Source organism: Miniopterus natalensis, chromosome 14 (assembly GCF_054644295.1).
Source record: "Miniopterus natalensis isolate mMinNat1 chromosome 14, mMinNat1.hap1, whole genome shotgun sequence".
In the NCBI taxonomy this organism is placed as follows: domain Eukaryota; kingdom Metazoa; phylum Chordata; class Mammalia; order Chiroptera; family Miniopteridae; genus Miniopterus; species Miniopterus natalensis.
Genome location: NC_142094.1, coordinates 44,703,717 through 44,721,303, shown reverse-complemented (window position 1 = coordinate 44,721,303; position 17,587 = coordinate 44,703,717). Strand labels below are relative to the sequence as shown.

At 51.4% G+C, this 17,587-nt stretch overlaps 1 protein-coding gene across 1 annotated transcript in view; it reads right to left on the bottom strand.

The window, feature by feature from the left end:
- Positions 1-869: 869 nt before the first annotated feature.
- NEURL1 (neuralized E3 ubiquitin protein ligase 1) overlaps positions 870-17,587 on the bottom strand; it is a 66,968-nt gene continuing 50,250 nt past the window's right edge. The window contains exons 4-6 of the mRNA XM_087823927.1: positions 4,906-5,595; positions 1,633-1,779; positions 870-1,108 (exon numbers count right to left, since the gene is read on the bottom strand). Coding sequence (XP_087680053.1) covers positions 870-1,108; positions 1,633-1,779; positions 4,906-5,595 — 1,076 coding nt within the window. The remainder of the gene's footprint in view (positions 1,109-1,632; positions 1,780-4,905; positions 5,596-17,587) is intronic.

Genomic DNA, 17,587 nt, shown 5'->3' with positions numbered 1-17,587 from the left:
GAGTAGATGCGGACCTGTTCTTAGAGACCCTGACAGCAGACAGACCCTGCTCTCCAGCTAGACCAAAGGGTGAGATGAATGGGGCAGAAAGGCTATGGCCAGGAAGGGGCCCTCTGCATCGCTGCCCGGGCACAGGGCCAGGGACTCAGAACCTGGAACCTCCTGCGGCCTGTACACCACCCATCCTGGGTGGGTGGGAGAGGGGTATGGCATGGAGGCTGCAGCCTGTCTGGGTGAGAGGTATCCACTAGCCGCCTTTCCCCTGGCTGCCAGGCCCAAGGGGCAGGGAAGAGAGGAGGAAGGTGGGTACAGGTCAGAGTAAGGCAGCAGCGCGGGCCACCCGCCCAGGGCTGCTGTGAAGCAGGCTGTGCACTGCTCAAGGGCAGCTGGCTGAGGGAGTAAACAGAGGCTGATGTCCAGTCCATACTCCACAAGCCAAGCCGCACGCCCTGGCTCAGGGCTCTATCTGCCCGGACAGACACACTTCCTAAATCTCACAAAGGTGTCACATGGGCTAGAGGGACTTCCTAGAAGTTGGTCCCAGATGAGGAAGGATTAGAACAGGCTGAGACCCCAATTCAGTCCCTCAGCATGAAGGAAAGAGCTGGGTGCAGAGAAGGGAAAGGTAGACAAAGTGTAGGCTCTTTCCCTCCCCTCTGCTGGGCGATTTGCTTCTGCCCCCCACTGCCCTGTATGATACCCCTTTTCTCCCCAAACCTTCAGGGGCCTCAGTTTCCCATGTTTTATGGAGAAGGGAAAATAGTTTCCAAAATGAGGAAGAAGAGAAGGGGCCTTGTTGGCTTGCCCCTTGGCTGGAGCCGAGCTAAAGTCCGAGGAGGCGGGCACGAGGGGTGGGGCGCCGCATCGGGCTAGGAGCTTCGGTAGGTCTTGATGATGTCCTTGATGGGGCGGCGGCAGATGGGGCAGCAGGCATGCAGAGCCTTCTTGAGGCGCAGACCGCAGGCATAGCAGAGGCACATATGGCCACATGTGTAGATGACCGTGTCCACTGCATGCTCATAGCAAATGGTGCACTCATCGCTCCACTGGCCCGTGCCTGGGGTCACTGGTGACTCGGGCAGGCTCACCGGCGAGTTGGGGGCCGTCCCTGGGGATGAGGGGAACCAGTCAAGGGGAGACTTGGTCCAATCCAGTCCCAGGTTCATGGGAAGAGAGCCCCTTGGCCTCTTGTCACCCCCTCCATTTATCAGATCAGCCTGTTTACGCTAATGACCCAACTTCCTGGACACAAGAGGGGAGAGGATGGCCTCTGGGCAGCTCCACTGCTGGCCCCCCAGCTCCCAGACCAGGGGCCAGGGTGTCCATGAAGCACCAATGGAGGAGGAGGAGGGATGGGGGAAGGAAAGCCAACATCATTTAAGGCAGGCTCCACCTGAGCTATCCTTTGGCGTTCCCTGTGTGCTAAAAAAGTCCTTTGGAGAAAGGTACCCAGCTGGGGGCCAGGATGGGATCCAGCCCAGAAATCACCACCCAACAAGGGTTCATTGGGCCCATTCCCACTCCTCCAGGACCCCAGCCCTCATACAGAAGCTGCATGCCTTCCGCAGCCAGGGTCTCAGGGTAGGAGGTCTGGCACAGACACCATTGACCTGGAGGGGCCGGCCCACTTACCGCAAGCAGAGCTCCCCAGAGGTCCCGAGCTGCAGGTGCTGAGCAAGGGGTCAGAGAGGCGGCTGCCCAGGGCACTGGGCGAGGTTGGTGTGGAGGCGGGAGAGCAGGGAAGCGATGGGATGCCCCGCTCTGCGAGGATGGTGGAGCCTGCAGAAGGGAGGGAGAGATGAACCAGCAACTCAAAGGCCACTGGGAGAAAGCTCACGTCCCCGTCCCTCCAGTAGGTTCCCAGGAGATAAAGAGGGTGCCACAGTCTGACCACACAGCCCAGCCACCGGGCTCAGGGCAGGCTTCCACAGGCTGGCTCAGCATCCTGCCCCAGCTCTCTGTTCACACCTACAAACTGGACACCCACATGTGCTCCGGTTCTACTACATCAGCAGTCTCCAAACAAGCCCCCTGCCTAGAAGCCCACCTCCACCCTTCCCCATGTATCCTTCACCTTTGAGGTGTCCCCAGCCAGAGAACAAAGTCACCTTCCTCCCACCCAGAATGGCCCTTCCAGCCCTATGTTCACCTGCCTGTTCAGAGCCCTGTGCTCTCCATCACTGTCCCCAGATATTGCCCACCTTCTCTGCACTGGCACCTCTGAAATGCCCTTGACCATCTCCCACACCTGTCTGTCCTACATTCTTTCCCTCCTTCCTTCCCTCACACCTCTCCCTCTTCTACTCCTCACCGTCCTCCCTCCTCCCTCCAAGTCGTTTCTGAGGGCCTACCAGGCATCACACACACACCACATGCAGAGGACTAGTCAACCACAGATTGTGGGGTATTATTTGTCCTTTGCCCAGGAATGCAGCTTTGTTTCCCCAGGTAAACCATAAGCTTCCGGAGAGCAGGAAATATTCACCTAACAATGCCCCACATACAAGTAAGTACTCAATGAGATCCTTTTTATTAGTAGTTACTTGTTCGAACCCATTTAATAATCACTGTTTCTAGGAATATTCATTAGATATCCACAGGGTTTCTCTTATTAGTGTTAATAGTTTTCAAGTTAATTATGATCTCCTTCAGAAATTCATACCTCTTTGCTTTTCTTGCCTATTGCACTGGCTGGCATTTTCAGAACAATACTGAAAGGCATCCCTATCATACCCCTGACTTTAATGAGAATACTTCTAGTGTTTCACCGTTAAGTATGAAATTCACTATAGTTTTGGAGCGAAGGAAATAGCTTCCCGTTCTTAGTTCACTCGGGCCTTCAGCAAAGCAAAGCATTCCTCTAGACGGTCAACAGTTACCCTTCATACATTGTTACTGATTTATTTTTCTCTGGGAGTCAGGATCCCCCAATGCCTATTTGCTGGTGGAGACACCCAATTCTCCAAACAGCTCAGGGGCACTCTATCTAGCCTATATTGAATTCTGAATGATTATTCTTCAACACCCATCTTGGCCTACTTACCTCTTGAAACATTTAAGTCCTGATATTATTTTTAAGCATCTTCTTTGCTCCAGTCTAGTAAGCCTCTTTGTGCAACAGAAGCCTCACTGGAAAGCTGCTTATCTATTATGAGATGGTGCTGCCCTTACGCAATTTACTTCCTCTGAGGAGCAGTGTCTCCTGGTGAGTGCAGCCAAATATTTTTTTACCTCACCCTGATTTTTTTCTGCACCTGAGTCCGATTTTTTTTCCATCCTGAATTTACACCTCCAACTTCTCTCCTTCCTGATGTCTTTTCATCTAGCTTGACTTTTTATTCCATCCTGATTTATCTTCCCTCAATCCTAACTTTTTAGCATCCCAGCCTCATTTCTTTTCATTCTTTTTAAAATTTATTTCAACTCCATCTTCATGTGGTCTCTGGAACAGAGCAGGAAGTTCCCACTGACTTTATCTGATTTCTCATGCACTCCCACAATCATCAACAGCATTCCACTCACAAATATATGCATGCATTTAGTTACCCACATGTGCCTATGCACAGTGTGCCAATCCTACAGTGTAACTCATGCTCACTCACATACACACATAATCGTGTCTATGAAGCCTCCTGGGGTGAGGTGTAGGCTGGGGGCTGGAAGGCCCAGGGGTCTCTAAACTTGTCTAAACAAACTTGCTACAAAAATTTGGATGCCCAGGACCTATCCAAGATGTACAGTATCAAAATCTCTGAATCTGCACTTTAGTGTGTTCTCCCAGTGAGTCTAATGAAACTAGGCCGGTCTACTGCAGGTGGTTAACAGACCAGGAGATGCTTTGTGCAAAAAAAGATTTCTGGGCAAATTGGTTTAGAAAAGCTGTACACCGTAACTACCTCCTTAAAGATTCACACTGCATATCAAAGGCTCTGAGAAGTTCTGCAGTAAAGAACCCCCCAGCTTTTTAAGCCCTGTCCAGGTGGCTCAGTTGTTTGGAGCATTGTCCCATACACCAAAAGGTGGCAGGTTCGATTCCTGGTCAGGGCACATACCTAGGTTTCAGGTTTGATATCCGGTCGGGGATTGTACAGGGGCAACTGATCGATGTTTCTCTCACACTGATGCTTCTCTCCTGTTCTCTCTCTTTAAAAATGAATACAAATATATCCTCAGCTGAGGATTAAAAAATAAAGAACCCCCCCACTTTTAAAAAATGCAGTATTTCCCAAACTTTTTTTGACCCAAGAACCCTTTTTCAACAGGCACGTAACCCACAGAACATCTAACCCACGGGAAACATGGCTTACCCAAGCCCGCATCCAAGTCTGTCTGTTCAAACCCAGGAAAGTAAAGCTCAGACTTCTGCAACCCCGTTTTCTCCAAGGCCCTCTGCCCAGGGATTCCCCAGAGGCCCCCAACCCCACACAGACACCTGGCTACTGACATACCAACCTCTTTTTCTTATTTGGGCGCACAACCATACTGAGAGGCAGAGGCCTTTATTCTCATTTGGGGAAAAAGGAAACTGGGCTCCAAAGAGTTCATTGCTGGTGGAAACAATATTTGCTCGTTTTAAGCGTCCACTGGGGTGTGTGTACCTGGACTGTTTTTCGTTTTCTGAGGGAATGTGGGTTAATCAGATTCTGAGAATGAAACTCAACAATCCAGGCTTTTCTCCCCTGCCCAGGGTGCGTCTGGTGAGACCTGAGGGCCACGGAGTCCCACCCAAAACTCATTTCAGTGTCTGTGGCTCCTTGGCAACTCCTCATGACGGGGTGGCCCCTCTTTTCCCCTACCCAGATCGCCCCCCTCTTCCAGGAAAGGCTCGATGCTGGACGGGGAGGGCAGGGGAGGGCGGCCTCCGGAGGCTGTCCGGGAGGCTGGCGCGTGGCCAGGGGCACTCACCGAGGAGGCGGATCTGCGTGATGGCGCCGTGCAGGCCGAAGAGCATCCAGAGCGGCTGCGAGGCGTCCACGCACAGCTGCATGCCCATGGCGGCGCCGTTGTGGCTGAGGTGCAGCTCGCCGTCGGCGTTGACCACCAGGCCCAGGATGTCGCCGCTGTGCAGCGGCCCGGGCGCGCGGCACACGGCCCAGAACTCCTTGCGGTCCACCAGGGCCTCGGTGCTGAAGGGGAGGTCGGCCGGCCGCAGCGTGCCGGGGTCGCACGTGGTGACGCCGAAGGACAGCGCGCCGGGCCGCGCGCCGCTCGAGCGCGTGACCTTGACGAAGATGGTCTCGGCCACGTGCACGGGCCGGCTGGTGAAGACGAGCGCGCGCTCGTCGCGCCCGTGCTCCAGGCGCGCCACCGTCTGCTCGTCCAGGATCCGGACGTGCGCGCCGGCGCGCAGCGAGTGGAAGCGCAGGTCGCCGTCGAGCTGCGCGGGGAGCGCGCGGCTGTGCTGCGAGTTGAGCGAGTTCTGCGGGATGGGGCAGCCGGCGCCCGGCGCGGCCTCGTCGCCCTCCGCCGCCGGCACGTTGAGGTCGCACAGGCTCACGGAGAGGCGCGCGTCGTCGGCCTCGCGCCGCAGCGACGGCCGCCGCAGGGCGGTGAAGGAGCGCGGCCGCAGGCAGTCGGGCAGCACCAGCTCGCTGTCTGGGGCCGGGCAGGGGAGAGACCCGCGGCGTCAGGCGGGCCGCCGGGCCGGCCGGGCCCGCCGCCCGCGCCCTTTCCTCCCGCTCGCCTTTAAAGTGGGCACCGTCAGAACGCCGGGCTTTTGTTAGAGGCGTAGAAAATGCTTAGGACATAAACTAAGGAGCAAATCGGCAACCAGAGTTGTGCAGAACATCTCAACTATTTGCTTAGGGAAAGGATTAAGGCTGGAAAAAAAGACACCGAAATTGAAACCCAGGGTCCTGATTACTTTGATTAAATTTAGCTTTGAATCCTAGCTCTAGAAATCATCTCTGTCTACAGGCCGCCTAGAGCTAGCCTCGCCCCTCAACCCCGCGAGGCAGCAGCAGGACAATAGCCGGGACCTGACTAATGGTCACAAGGTGTGGACCTCTGGCAGGCTACAGATAACATCTTGAACTAAGTTCTGTTTCAGCTCCTGAGCCCCTGGCTACTTTTCCACCAAACCAGACAGAGGGATGCGGGAGCAGACCTCAGAGCTGTCCTCAAGGCCTGAAGAAATGATTTATTACCCTTACCTCACTTCCAACCAAGCAGCTTCCAGCACAATCTGGAACCCCTAACACCACACCCCCCTTGTCCCGTGATTTTACCCTATATAATCTGTAACTTAGATACCATTGGGGAGTTGGGTCTTGAGAGGATTGGCTGATTCACTATTAAACTTTTTCTTTCTATGCTGCAAACTCCTGCACCTGCATTTCTTTTGAGCCAGAGAACACATGCAGACTCACATATTGGGGTCCCAGTAACAAAATTAAAAACATGATCGTTTCTGAATGGTACGCTTATAAAATATATATATTTTTAATTTACCTCCGGAGGCCCTCTCTCTTTGTCCTCAGCAGCTAGAATAGCCCCAGCCCTTAGTAGACAAGCAGTAAAAAAATGTGTTGCCCGGCCAGGTGTGGCTCAGCAGTTGAGCGTGGACCTAGGATCCAGGCGATCGGGGTTCAATTCCCAGTCAGGGCACATGCCCGGGTTTCGGGCTCAATCAATGACTCTCTCATCATTGATGTTTCTATCTCTCTCTCTCCCCCTCCTTTCCTCTCTCTGAAATCAATAAAGATATATTTAAAAAAAAAAAAAAAAAAAAGTGTTGCCCTGGCCGGTTTGGCTCAGTGGCTAGAGCATTGGACTGAAGGGTCCTGGGTTTGATTTCAGCCAAAGGCATGTACCTGGGTGGCAGGCTCCATCCCCAGCCCCGGTCAGGAAGCAACCAAAAGATGTGTCTCTCTCACATTGGTGTGTGCCCCCCCCACACACACACTCTCTGAAAAGCAATGGAAAAAATATCCTCAGGTGAGGATTTTTTAAAAAAATAAATAAATAATGTGTTGAATGCACTGCTGACATCCCCAGAACTCCTCTTTGCATAAAATGCCTCATCTTATCCTAACAATTACTTTTTGAAGTTATTGTTGCCACAGAAAGACACTTCTGGTTGAGAGAAATTGAGCAAATTTATCCAAGCTATCTTTTTTGAAAGTGACTTAACAGGAAATCAAACTCTGTTTCTTTTTCATCATACAAGTCAGACAGACTGCATTTTGGAGAAAAGACAGTTCAACAAAAAGAAAAAATAACCACCTGTCAGCCCACCATCCAGAGGAAAATACTATTAATATTTGGATGTATAACCTTGCAGTCTTTTTTTCAATATAATTTTGGTTATTTTTTTTTTTAATACATCTTTATTGATTTCAGAGAGAGGATGGGAGAGGGAGAGAGAGGGATAGAACCATCAATAATGAGCCATTGATCGGCTGCCTCCTGCATGCCTCCTGCTGGGAATTGAGCCTGCAGTCCAGGCATGTGCCCTGACCGGGAATCGAACTTCGATCTCCTGGATCATAGGTTGATGCTCAACAGCTGAACCACACCTGCCAGGCTGGTTACTTTTTTAATACAAAAATTGAATCATGCTGTATAAATGCCAGTAGTTTTTAACCTTGTATCAGTAACAAATCCCTTTGAAAATGTGATAACTTTGACCTATCACCTCCTCAGAAAAATGCACATTCTCCCTAAATTCTGTGGATAATTTTAGGGCATTCATGAATTGCATAAAGCCATCCATGATCATGGATTCCAGGCTAAGAACCCTGCCATACAGATTTCCTTTTCAAAACTAGCTTTTCCACCTACTATGGCCTGTACACTTTTATGCCAATTAATATGTTTCTGACAGCATATTTTTTTAATGGCTGTGTTATGTCCAGCTTTTTGGAGTCCTATAATTTATAGTAAAATTAAAAGTCAGTGTGCATGATGAATTACCACTGCATTTCATCCTTAGAGCTTCCCATGGAGGTGTTCCCACTATACAGATAAAGCTCAGAGATATTATGTGACAGCCACCAAGTAGCAGATCCAGGATTGATGGCAGTCTTCAATTCAGGCCCTCCTTTTTATTGAATCCCTCCTGTGGGAGTTCCCAAATTTGACTAGTGCCACTGTAGGCCACATTGTGGGCCAATCCCTCCCTGGGAGCCTTTTCTCTGAGCCTTCCCATGGGAGAAACTGTACTTTCTCTCTAGGAACTGGGTAAGGATGGCTGGGGTACTCAGTGTGAGAGCAGAGCTTGGAGGACTGGACTGGCATGGCCAGCAGAGGCCTGAATCCAGCTCTAGCTAAATCTAGAGATAGATGGTCCTTCGAGCCTCCCTGCTTTGGTCCTTTCCCACCCAGCCCCACTCCCCTTCTAGGAATCATGTTGTTTGGGCTCAGGCAAGCAGAGGGGGCTAGGCCTTCCCCCTCAGCCTCTTGGGGCCTGGCTGGTTGGGATTTCCCAGCATCGTTCTTGGCAAGGAGAAGGGAGCCGACCGGAAAATGCGATTATTCCAGGGAATTGACTCTGTGACAGCGATGGTGCAGAGAGGCTGGGGGGCTGTGGAGAGGCAGAGGCGAGGAGGGCCAGAGCAGGAGAGGGAGGCACAAGAGACAAAGTGGGTTGACCTGGACCCCAGGGAACAGCCCCTGCTCCCCCACCTATTAGGGATTCCAGGCAGTGGCCTTGAGGACTCCAGAGGGTTAGAGACAGAGAGGGGAAGGAACAGGGAAGCAGAGTGAGGAGGAGACAAGTGGCTCAGAGATGCCCAGCCAGGGCCTACAGGAACAAGGCTGTTACCGGGCCCACACGAATACGCACCACACCCTTCTCTCCCCACCCCACACACACTCAGGACAATCAGTCAGAGCTCACAGAGCTGGGAAGACCCTCACAACAGATTTCTGAATGGGACTGGATGTGTGTTATCCTGGCCTCAGCCTCTTCTACTTGAATATGCCCACTACTGAGTGCTCACTACCTCCCAGGCAACCTGTGCCATCTTTGAGCTACTCTGACTTTAAGAAAGTGTTTCCTTCTCTTAGACTGAAATATACCTCCTGTATTTATATCTACTACCTCAGCCCCACACTGAAGACAACTCTCCTCGGGGAATACTCAGTCTCCCCACATATCTTCCCACCTGTTAGACAAGGAACAGAACCAGACTCAATACTCCAGATGTGCCCTGACCAGCTCAAGGCACAGTGTGGCCGGCACTTCCCTCGATATGTACACTATACTTCTACTAATGCAACCTAAGAGTAGTTTAGGTTTTTTAGTAGCCAGTTCCCATATACTGGTAAGCAGAATAGGAGCATAATTAAGTGCAAGAGCTTTAAAGTCATCAGCTTGGGTTCAAATCCTGGCTCTGCCATTTCCTAGCTGTGTGACCTTAGACAAATAGCTTAACCTCTCTGGGCCCCTCTTTTTCAGCAGTGAAATCAGCATTTACTAACTGGTATAGAGTCTGTGTTCTAAGCCTCCCTTCGGAAGGGATGCTGTGAAGATGAAGTGGAATAATATGCAGAGGGCACCTAACAGATATCTGGCATAGAATCATCGCTATGCTAATATGAGCCACCGTTGTGATCTCTCACATGCCACGTGGCTCAGGAGAAAATACATGGGCTTTGGGGTGATTCAGGCATGAGCTTAAATGTCGGATACAGCACTTGGCTGGTGGCCTGTGAGTAAGCAACCTTCCTCCAGCCTCAGATCACTCACATAGAGAACAGGGGTAATAATACCTGCCTTTCGATATTGTTACAGGGATCAGAGGTAGAGTAGAAGCCCCTGGCACCTGGGTACCTGATAATTTCATATATTTGTATTTGCCCAGGTTGAGTTTGTCAACCAAAGTCAGGTCCATGGGCACTCGGGCAATTAACTTTTTGAACCTAAATGTAGGACTTTACAGCAGTCAGGATGGAATCCAAGACATGATCACTGAATGACATCGCTGACTAAAGACCAGGAAGGAGAGACTACACGTAGAGATTAGAGGAGAAAGAAGACGAGGAAGGGGAAACAGTGAAGGATGGAAAGAGAGCAAAAGAGGCAGGAAAATGACCCCTCTGGCCTTGCCTGAAATATTGCAGGAGTTGGGAGATGCTGGGAAACAGCTAAAAATGGAATCCCTGGGGCCAGTGCCCAGCCCAACTATGTCTTCTCTCCCATCCCCTCCCCTCCTTGGGGTCAGGAGCAGCTGCAGGCCTCCAGCAAGCTCCAAAATAACAACCCCATCGGTGTGTCCAGCTGCGCCAGGGCCTGAAATAGATGAAACTTGAGATCCAGGAGCTGGTCAGAGCACCCTCCGAAAGAACAGCAAGGGTCAGGGAGGGTCACAGCTGGGTGAGCTGACATCCAGGCAGAGGTCAGGGAAGGGTGCCGGCTCCCAAAGCCGGGGGAGAACACCATGGGATCAACCTCAGCCCAGGACTGAGCCCTGTGAGACAGCTTGGAAAAACCAGACAGGCAACCTATAACCCCAAGCAGTGGATGGCCCCACATTTGGAAGCAACAAGTTATGTAATCTGTGCCTGGGACACATGGCTGCCCACTTTGGAGGTTTTATGATGGGGGGAGGGGTGGCACAAGGCCATGGGAGGAGCTGCTAAGCTGGCCCCTGTCTCCTGTCCCCTTTTGCAGAAAGGCATTTGTTAGTCTTCAGCTTCTGCCTAATCTAGTGCCTGGCCGTGGCTCTGCAGATCCCTTGGACTGGGCAGAAACAATCAGGCCCTGCAAAGGGCAGGGAGGCCCAAGCCAGGGGTTTCGTCCCCTCAGGGTGGCACTCAGGACCCCCACTCACTAATCCGCTGTGTGTCCAACCCTGGGCAGGGGTTAAGGAGAGAGGGAGAAGCCAAGACCTGGGCCCTGGAGAGCCAGTAGCCCTTAGATGGTTTGAAGCTTGAAGGCATGAAAATAATTTAATACAATTTCATTACAGAAATTCTTAGTGTCTTGGGTTAGACCGGACCTTCAAGAAGGAAGAAATCTATTTATCTCTGCCAAGTTCTCCCCAGGTTTGGCTAGAATGCCCCTGGGGATAAGAAGCTCACCACCTCTCTATCTCTGAACAACTATGACTATTAGAAAGCCTCTCCTTGCATGGATTCATGTGCCCTATATCTACTCCTTGGGGCCCCCTTTAGAAGAAGAAAGAGGCTTCTCTTCTTCAGGATAAATATCCCTTGTAAGATAATGCTCTCCGACTGAGGCTGAGGTCGCCCTTCCTGTTGCAGAGTGAGCAGAGACGGCATCTTGGGAAAAACAAGATTCGAACTGGGCTCTGAGGACAAGAGGGCTTAGACTGACAGACAGAAGTGAGAGGCAAAGGCCTGGAGAACAGTCTGAGCAAGGCCAGTGGGGAGAAAGGAAGGGAAAGGAGAAGGGCCAGGCGGAGGGCACTAGGGCCAGCGCTCACCCAGAAACTCACCAGGCCCTCCCACATGCTGCCAGCCAGGGCAGGGTAACCAAAGCGGGGCCTGGGGACTAGTGCAGGGGGCCTGGGAGGGGGCTGGAGGGGCAGATGAGGGGCTCCTGTGAAGCAGGGCCTGCCATTAGCCCCAGTCTTGTTTGTTTAGATTCTCACATCCAGAGCTCTGGATACTCTTTAACCCTGGGTCGGTCCACAGCCTCCCAGCCGGCTGGCGGGTCTCTGCCGGCCCGTTTGGAAGGCACTGCCAGCCCATTTACTGTCTCCATAAACATCCTCCTGCCAGTTGCCATCTGGCACAGGGCAGGGGAAGGAGCCGGGAGGGCGGGTGCATGACTTGGATGGGAGAGGGGTTCTCCACTCCACTGGGCAGTACCCTGAAACCAACACCCACCTCCACCCTCTCCATATAAACCCAACCACAAGAAAGCTAAGAGGAAAAAAAAAAAAACTTTCTGAGGCTCACAGAGGGAAGGGCAGAGTGTCCCAGAGTCACAGACTTAGATTTATAGAATCTTTAAGCCAAAGAATCTTGGACGTATAGATTCTCAGAACCATCTGGTCTGGTGGTTCACAAACTTTTTTTAGGCAGTGGGATCCTTTTGTCCAATGGAACCAAAAGCTCAGGCTGAAGTCTAAGAGGTGAAAACAGAGCCCTGCCCCTCAGCCACCAAAGAGATGTCTCTGTGGAACCCCGGGGTTCCAAGGAACCCAGCTGGAGAACCATAGGTCTTGTTCTAAGAAACGATTTCGATTTTATGGTTTGACTTGCATTCAGATATAGGGACTTGGTTTTAAGGCTCTCTCATACAGTGAGAGAACTGGTTGGGGGTTCTCTATTTTGGTGTTTTAAATCAAGTATTCCCTTTTAACCTAAAAACAACAGCCCTTCCCATTTGTGTAAACACTTACATATCCGTAAGCTAGTGAGTGGCCAAGTCAAGTCTTGATTCAGTCAGGTCGCCTGCTCCTGAAATGAGGGTTTTATCCCCAAGACTTCCAGGCCCCAGCTTCTCCCCTGTACACACACCTCACCTGGGCACCCCCGGTCTCTCCAAAGTCCCCAGAACTATATCTTGGACCAAAGAGATACCAGGTGGAAGCATGTGAAATTGCCATTTTAGGACATTAGAAACAACCCAATATTGGCAATTATATAAAGTGTGGATGCACTTTATATGTATTCATTATAGTAGAAAACTAGAGTACCCCATGAACAACAGAACCAGAGAAAACCCTCAGGAGCCTTTAGGGAGCTCCAAAGCAGGCAGCCCCACCCTCACCGCTAAGTCAGGATGCTGAGCATCCCACTGCCCCTCTTCCCTTCTTTACCATGTGGGGACCCTGGTGGCCTATCTGTACCCAACATATATGGCTGATCCCTGACAGCCTCTCAAAAGCTCTATTCTAGAAAACAAGGGAGGGCCACAGTCTCCACACTTGGGGCGGGGGAGGAATCCAGACTTAATAGAGAGATGAGATGGACTCGTATTTAGAAAAGCTGGGAAGTAATATAGCCCACACTCCAGGGCCCAAAGTGTAGCTCCACCAACCTGTGTAACCTTGGGCAAGTTACCAGACCTCTCTGAGCCACTGTTCCCTATCTTCAAAATGGACACAATAACAACTTTCTTTGTAGTATGTACAAAGAGGATTTACGCTGTCTTCTTAAAGAGCACAATACTTTGACCTGCATGTGCTTCAAATAGTCAAAAGGAGAAAGGAGGAGGTCAGGGAAGTCTTCCTGGCAGAAGGGAGAGTCTGGGGTTGGGCCCTGATATAACTGGCAGAATTTGGGGTGAGCAGAAAGTGCCTGGAAGAGTCTCTGAGGCAGAAGGAAAAGCAAGGAAATTTATGAATCAAGAAGAAATTGAAAACTGTCAAAAGGAAGAAATTGCGATCAGCATCCTCAGCTTTTTCTCCATCCCAAGAGCTTGGCTCAGGCTCCTTAAACTAATATTTGCCTCTCAGCCCCTGGCAGCCACAGTTGAAGGTAAATATTGGTTTAGCCTGGGAAGCGGAAGCCGCAGATGGCAGTGTGGTCCTCAGCCAACCGGGGATGGCTCACGCTCTTTGAACGGCCAACCTTAGGCACAGCTTGGAGGGGGCACCGACCCAGGGCTTACCTACAGAGAGGCCCAGGCCTCTCCCTACAGGGCAGCCAGGCTGGCGCGCCACCCCAGGGACTGGCCCAGCAGCAGCCTGGCCCTCAGAGAGTTTATACTAAGAGTCTCCATACTTCTCTCTCTCTCCTTAGTAGGAGATCTTTTACCAAGATCCTGAGAATGTCTGGGAACCTGAGCAGACATTGGAAAGACGCAGAAAGCCACATGCCCTTGGGAGCCCCCACCTAATGCCCTCCATTTTCACCCAGCCACTGCCATTTTGATGTGGCAATAAATCTTCTCACGTTGACCTATGCCCAGATCAGCCTGGGAGATCTGAATTCCAGGCCCGGCCTGGCTTCTGACTGGCTGGGAGAATTTGGGAAGGCCTCTCCCCAACTCTGGGCGAACATTTCCTCTTATTGAGAAACTCGACAGCACAGAAGCTTCTGGAAACTTTCTACTTTCATGGATCCCCCACCTGTGCACACCCCTTCTCCACAAGTCACCCACTACCTTTCCAATTCACCCCTTCCATGAAGGATCTGTTCTCTGAATGACTGCTAATTCCCTACCTCTATGCCTATGCACAGCCTCCTGTCTGGCCTAAATTGTTCCTCCTCAACCAGTCCATTCTTTCTAACTCCTTTGGTTCCTGACTTGAAACTCATCTCCTACAGGAAGTCCTCCTGGATTGCTCCCCAGCTGCACCCCCCCCACCCCAGTTTTACTCTTCAGCCACACTTAATTGCAGAATTGGATTTAGGTCACTTCAGAACAGTTATATGGTGTGCCCCCCAATGTAAACACTCTTCAAGGAGAGGGGTTTCCAACTTGTGTCTCCCCCTACCCCTGCACAGTGCTTATGGTGGTCACAGAGGGGTGTTCAGGAGCACCCTGTAAGCAGATCTTGGCTCACAAGCTTTCTGCCAGGAAACATGGCTGCTCTTCCTGAGCCAACACTTCTGAGAGGAGCAGGGAGAGTTTGAAAAACTGGGATAGAAGCTTATCTCTCCAAGTATTAATCACCCCATAAAACTTGTATTTATTTAGTTGCTGGCAGGTCCTTCTTCCTGGAGGTAGGAAGCTGTTATTCTTGGAGATACCAGCCAGGCTTGGGCCAGGGCGCCCCGAGGGAGGAGGGTGATCTGCATAACGGGAGCCTGGAAGGCCTGAAGCAGGTGGGTTGGGGCCATGGCGTGGGCACCAGTGGGCCTGGGCTATAGTTAGGGTGGGGGAGGCAGGGGTGCACACGCACCTAGAGGTGTCAATCAAGGAGAGACACCCGCCCTGCCTCCACTCTGTCAGGAGAGGTGGCCAATCTGTCCATGGCCTAACTTTCAAACTTACTATGTGCCAGGTACCCCAGGGTGTCTCTGGTCTGAGGAGCAGATACTGGCCAGGTGGGGTTTGGGGGCTCTGACCACAGGTTCCAGAAAGGGCAGGAGGGGAAGGGGCAGACTGGGCAGGAAATCTCTAAAGATGTGACACTGGTTTGGAGGACAATCACCCCAGGAAAGTTAGGTCCATCCTCAGAGCCACCAATATAGAGCGACATCTTCAGAGGAGGGAGAGGAGGGAAATCCAGAGGAGCCAGAGGGACCTGGCTGGAGGGAGGGAGGCTCAGGAGGACACAGGGGCATTGAAGGGGCTGGCAAGTACAGAGAGGGACATGGGAAGTGGGGAGGAAAGGGAAGGGGAGAGGGAGGAAAACGGACCCCAAGGCTGCACGAGGCAGCGGGCATACCCAGAGGGCAGGTTACCAAAGGAAGGCACGGAGCAGCATGCCCACCACCGAAGATACCTTCAATAGATCTCTTTTTAAAAAATCCATTTAGGAAGAACAAAATGAAGAGATATTTTACTCTCTAACTGAATTTAGGGGCCATAACCAGTGTTTGAAAATGCCCAGGGATTATGATTTACAGCTGGACAGGAATCAGCTGGGGCCTCAGACTTATCAGGTGTACAGAGAGGAGCCTGTCTGGAAATCCAAGTGAAACTGAAAATGCTATGTGAAAACCCATATATAGTCAGAGCGGGAATGCGGTTGGGCCAGGTCAGATGTCTGGACACTGCCCCAGGGTGGGGCCCTTCAGATTACTCTCCAGGCCCCTCCCTCAGCCCCTGAGGTTTGGAAGCCCCATATCCCCTGGCATGTACCCTTCATCCCCACCCCTTCCCCACTTCCTGGAACTTGAAGGCCCAGCCTAAGCCCCCTCTTCCAAGAAGTCTTCCTGGCCCGGCTGGGCATGGCTCAGTGGTTGAGCATCAACCTATAATCCAGGAGATCTCGGTTCGATTCTCATCAGGGCGCATGCCCCGGTTATAGGCTTGATCCCCAGTGGGGGGCTTGCAGGAGGCAGCTGATAAATGACTCTCTCATCATTGATATTTGTATCTCTCTCCCTCTCCCTTCCTCTCTCTGAAATCAATAAAGATATATTAAAAAAAAAAAAAAAAAGAAGCCTTCCTGGATTCCATCTTCCCTCATTGACCTCAGCCTCTGACTTCCTGCCCCCTTTCATGCTTAAACCCACTGGAGGGCAATGGGAAAGGCACTGCTTTTGGCATCAGAACACCCAGTTCAAGTCCCAGCTCCGCCGCATCCCTACACAGGCAAGCCAGGCCTTCCCTGGGCCTCAATTCATTCCCAGTCTAGTGAGGATAAACATCATTCCCTCCAATCCGGCTGCTAAGCGGCTAAATGAGATAACTGGAGGGAAGGCATCTTGGCAGATGGAAGGGGTCCTATGACCACACCATTTAGCGATTTACTGTCTTCTCTTAGGTTATGCACTGATCTGGAGTGTTTGCTTTGTCTTCCCCAATTCCCAGTGAGTCTGGGGCAGTCTGTGAGCAGGGCTGGGTCTACCTCAGGACCCCCCACACCCTTACCTTCATCTAATAAATCATGCATCCATCCCAGCACTCTCCCCTACCCACCCTGCAAATATTCCCCAGCATCCTCCACACACTGGGCACAAGATGCATTCTGGAGAGGAAGCTGGCTTGTTAAGACGGGGTTCCTCCCTCAGAGCCCTCCCCATCTTATGTGGGAGCAGGCATACGGATGGACCAAGGGTTGGCCAATGTCTCAGCACATAGAGAAGTGCAGGTGCCATGCAGTGGGACACAAGGAACGAAGAAGAGAATCCCACTGTGGAAGGCTTCAGGGAGGAGGTGGCTTACGAGCTGGGCCTTGAAGCCCGAGTGGGATTTTGATCTTTGGGGACTGCAAAGAAGGGCATTCTTTGCTTAGAGAAAAACAAGAATGTTGCCCCCTCTTCCTTTACTCCTTCCCCCAACAAGCCTGTGACTTTCTCAAAAGCTAAAACATTCTTTTGTCTCCCATCATGTGGCCAAGCCCTGGGCTAAGTCATAGTACCCCCAACCACTTTACAAATGAGAAGACTGAGGCTCAGACAGAAGTGTTCAGGCTGGAGTGCAAACTCAAGCTCTGGGACCCCAGTGCCTTCAAATGTGGGGCCCTGAGGGTACCAGAGCAGCAGGAAGACACTCATTGTACCTTAGGTTAAGCACTGCCCACTCCAAGATGAGTGGAGATGATTGATAGTCATTGGATGCCTACTGTTTCACATCAGTCAGCTCTCTGAGCCTTCAAAAGAACCCTGAAAACAGTTATTCCCCCATTTTAGGGACAAGGAAACTGAGGTGTCATAGCACTAGTTATACTAATAGGGTAAGACCAGTGTCCAACCTGGGTCTGCCTGACTCTGTAGCCCAGGAGCATAGTTACTGCCCCTTCTGTCGCTGGCAGGTAGGAGCCCTGCAGGCGCACCATTTCACAGAAGGAATGGAAGGCAGATTAGCCTTGGGCAGCCTGGCTGGCTCTCTGCTTCATTGCTGAGACTCAGAAGAGTCTCAACATGTCAGTGTGAATGTAAAAACACTTTTACTGAGCTGAAAACCAGAAAGTTCCCAAACTATTCATTAATGAAAACAGCCTCCTTGTTTTTAGAACTCGACAAACAGAAAGGCTTCTGATGACAACTTGTTTCTCTGTTTTTACATTCACAGTCTCTTCTCCACCCTCTTCCCCCCCAACCCAGGCTTTTC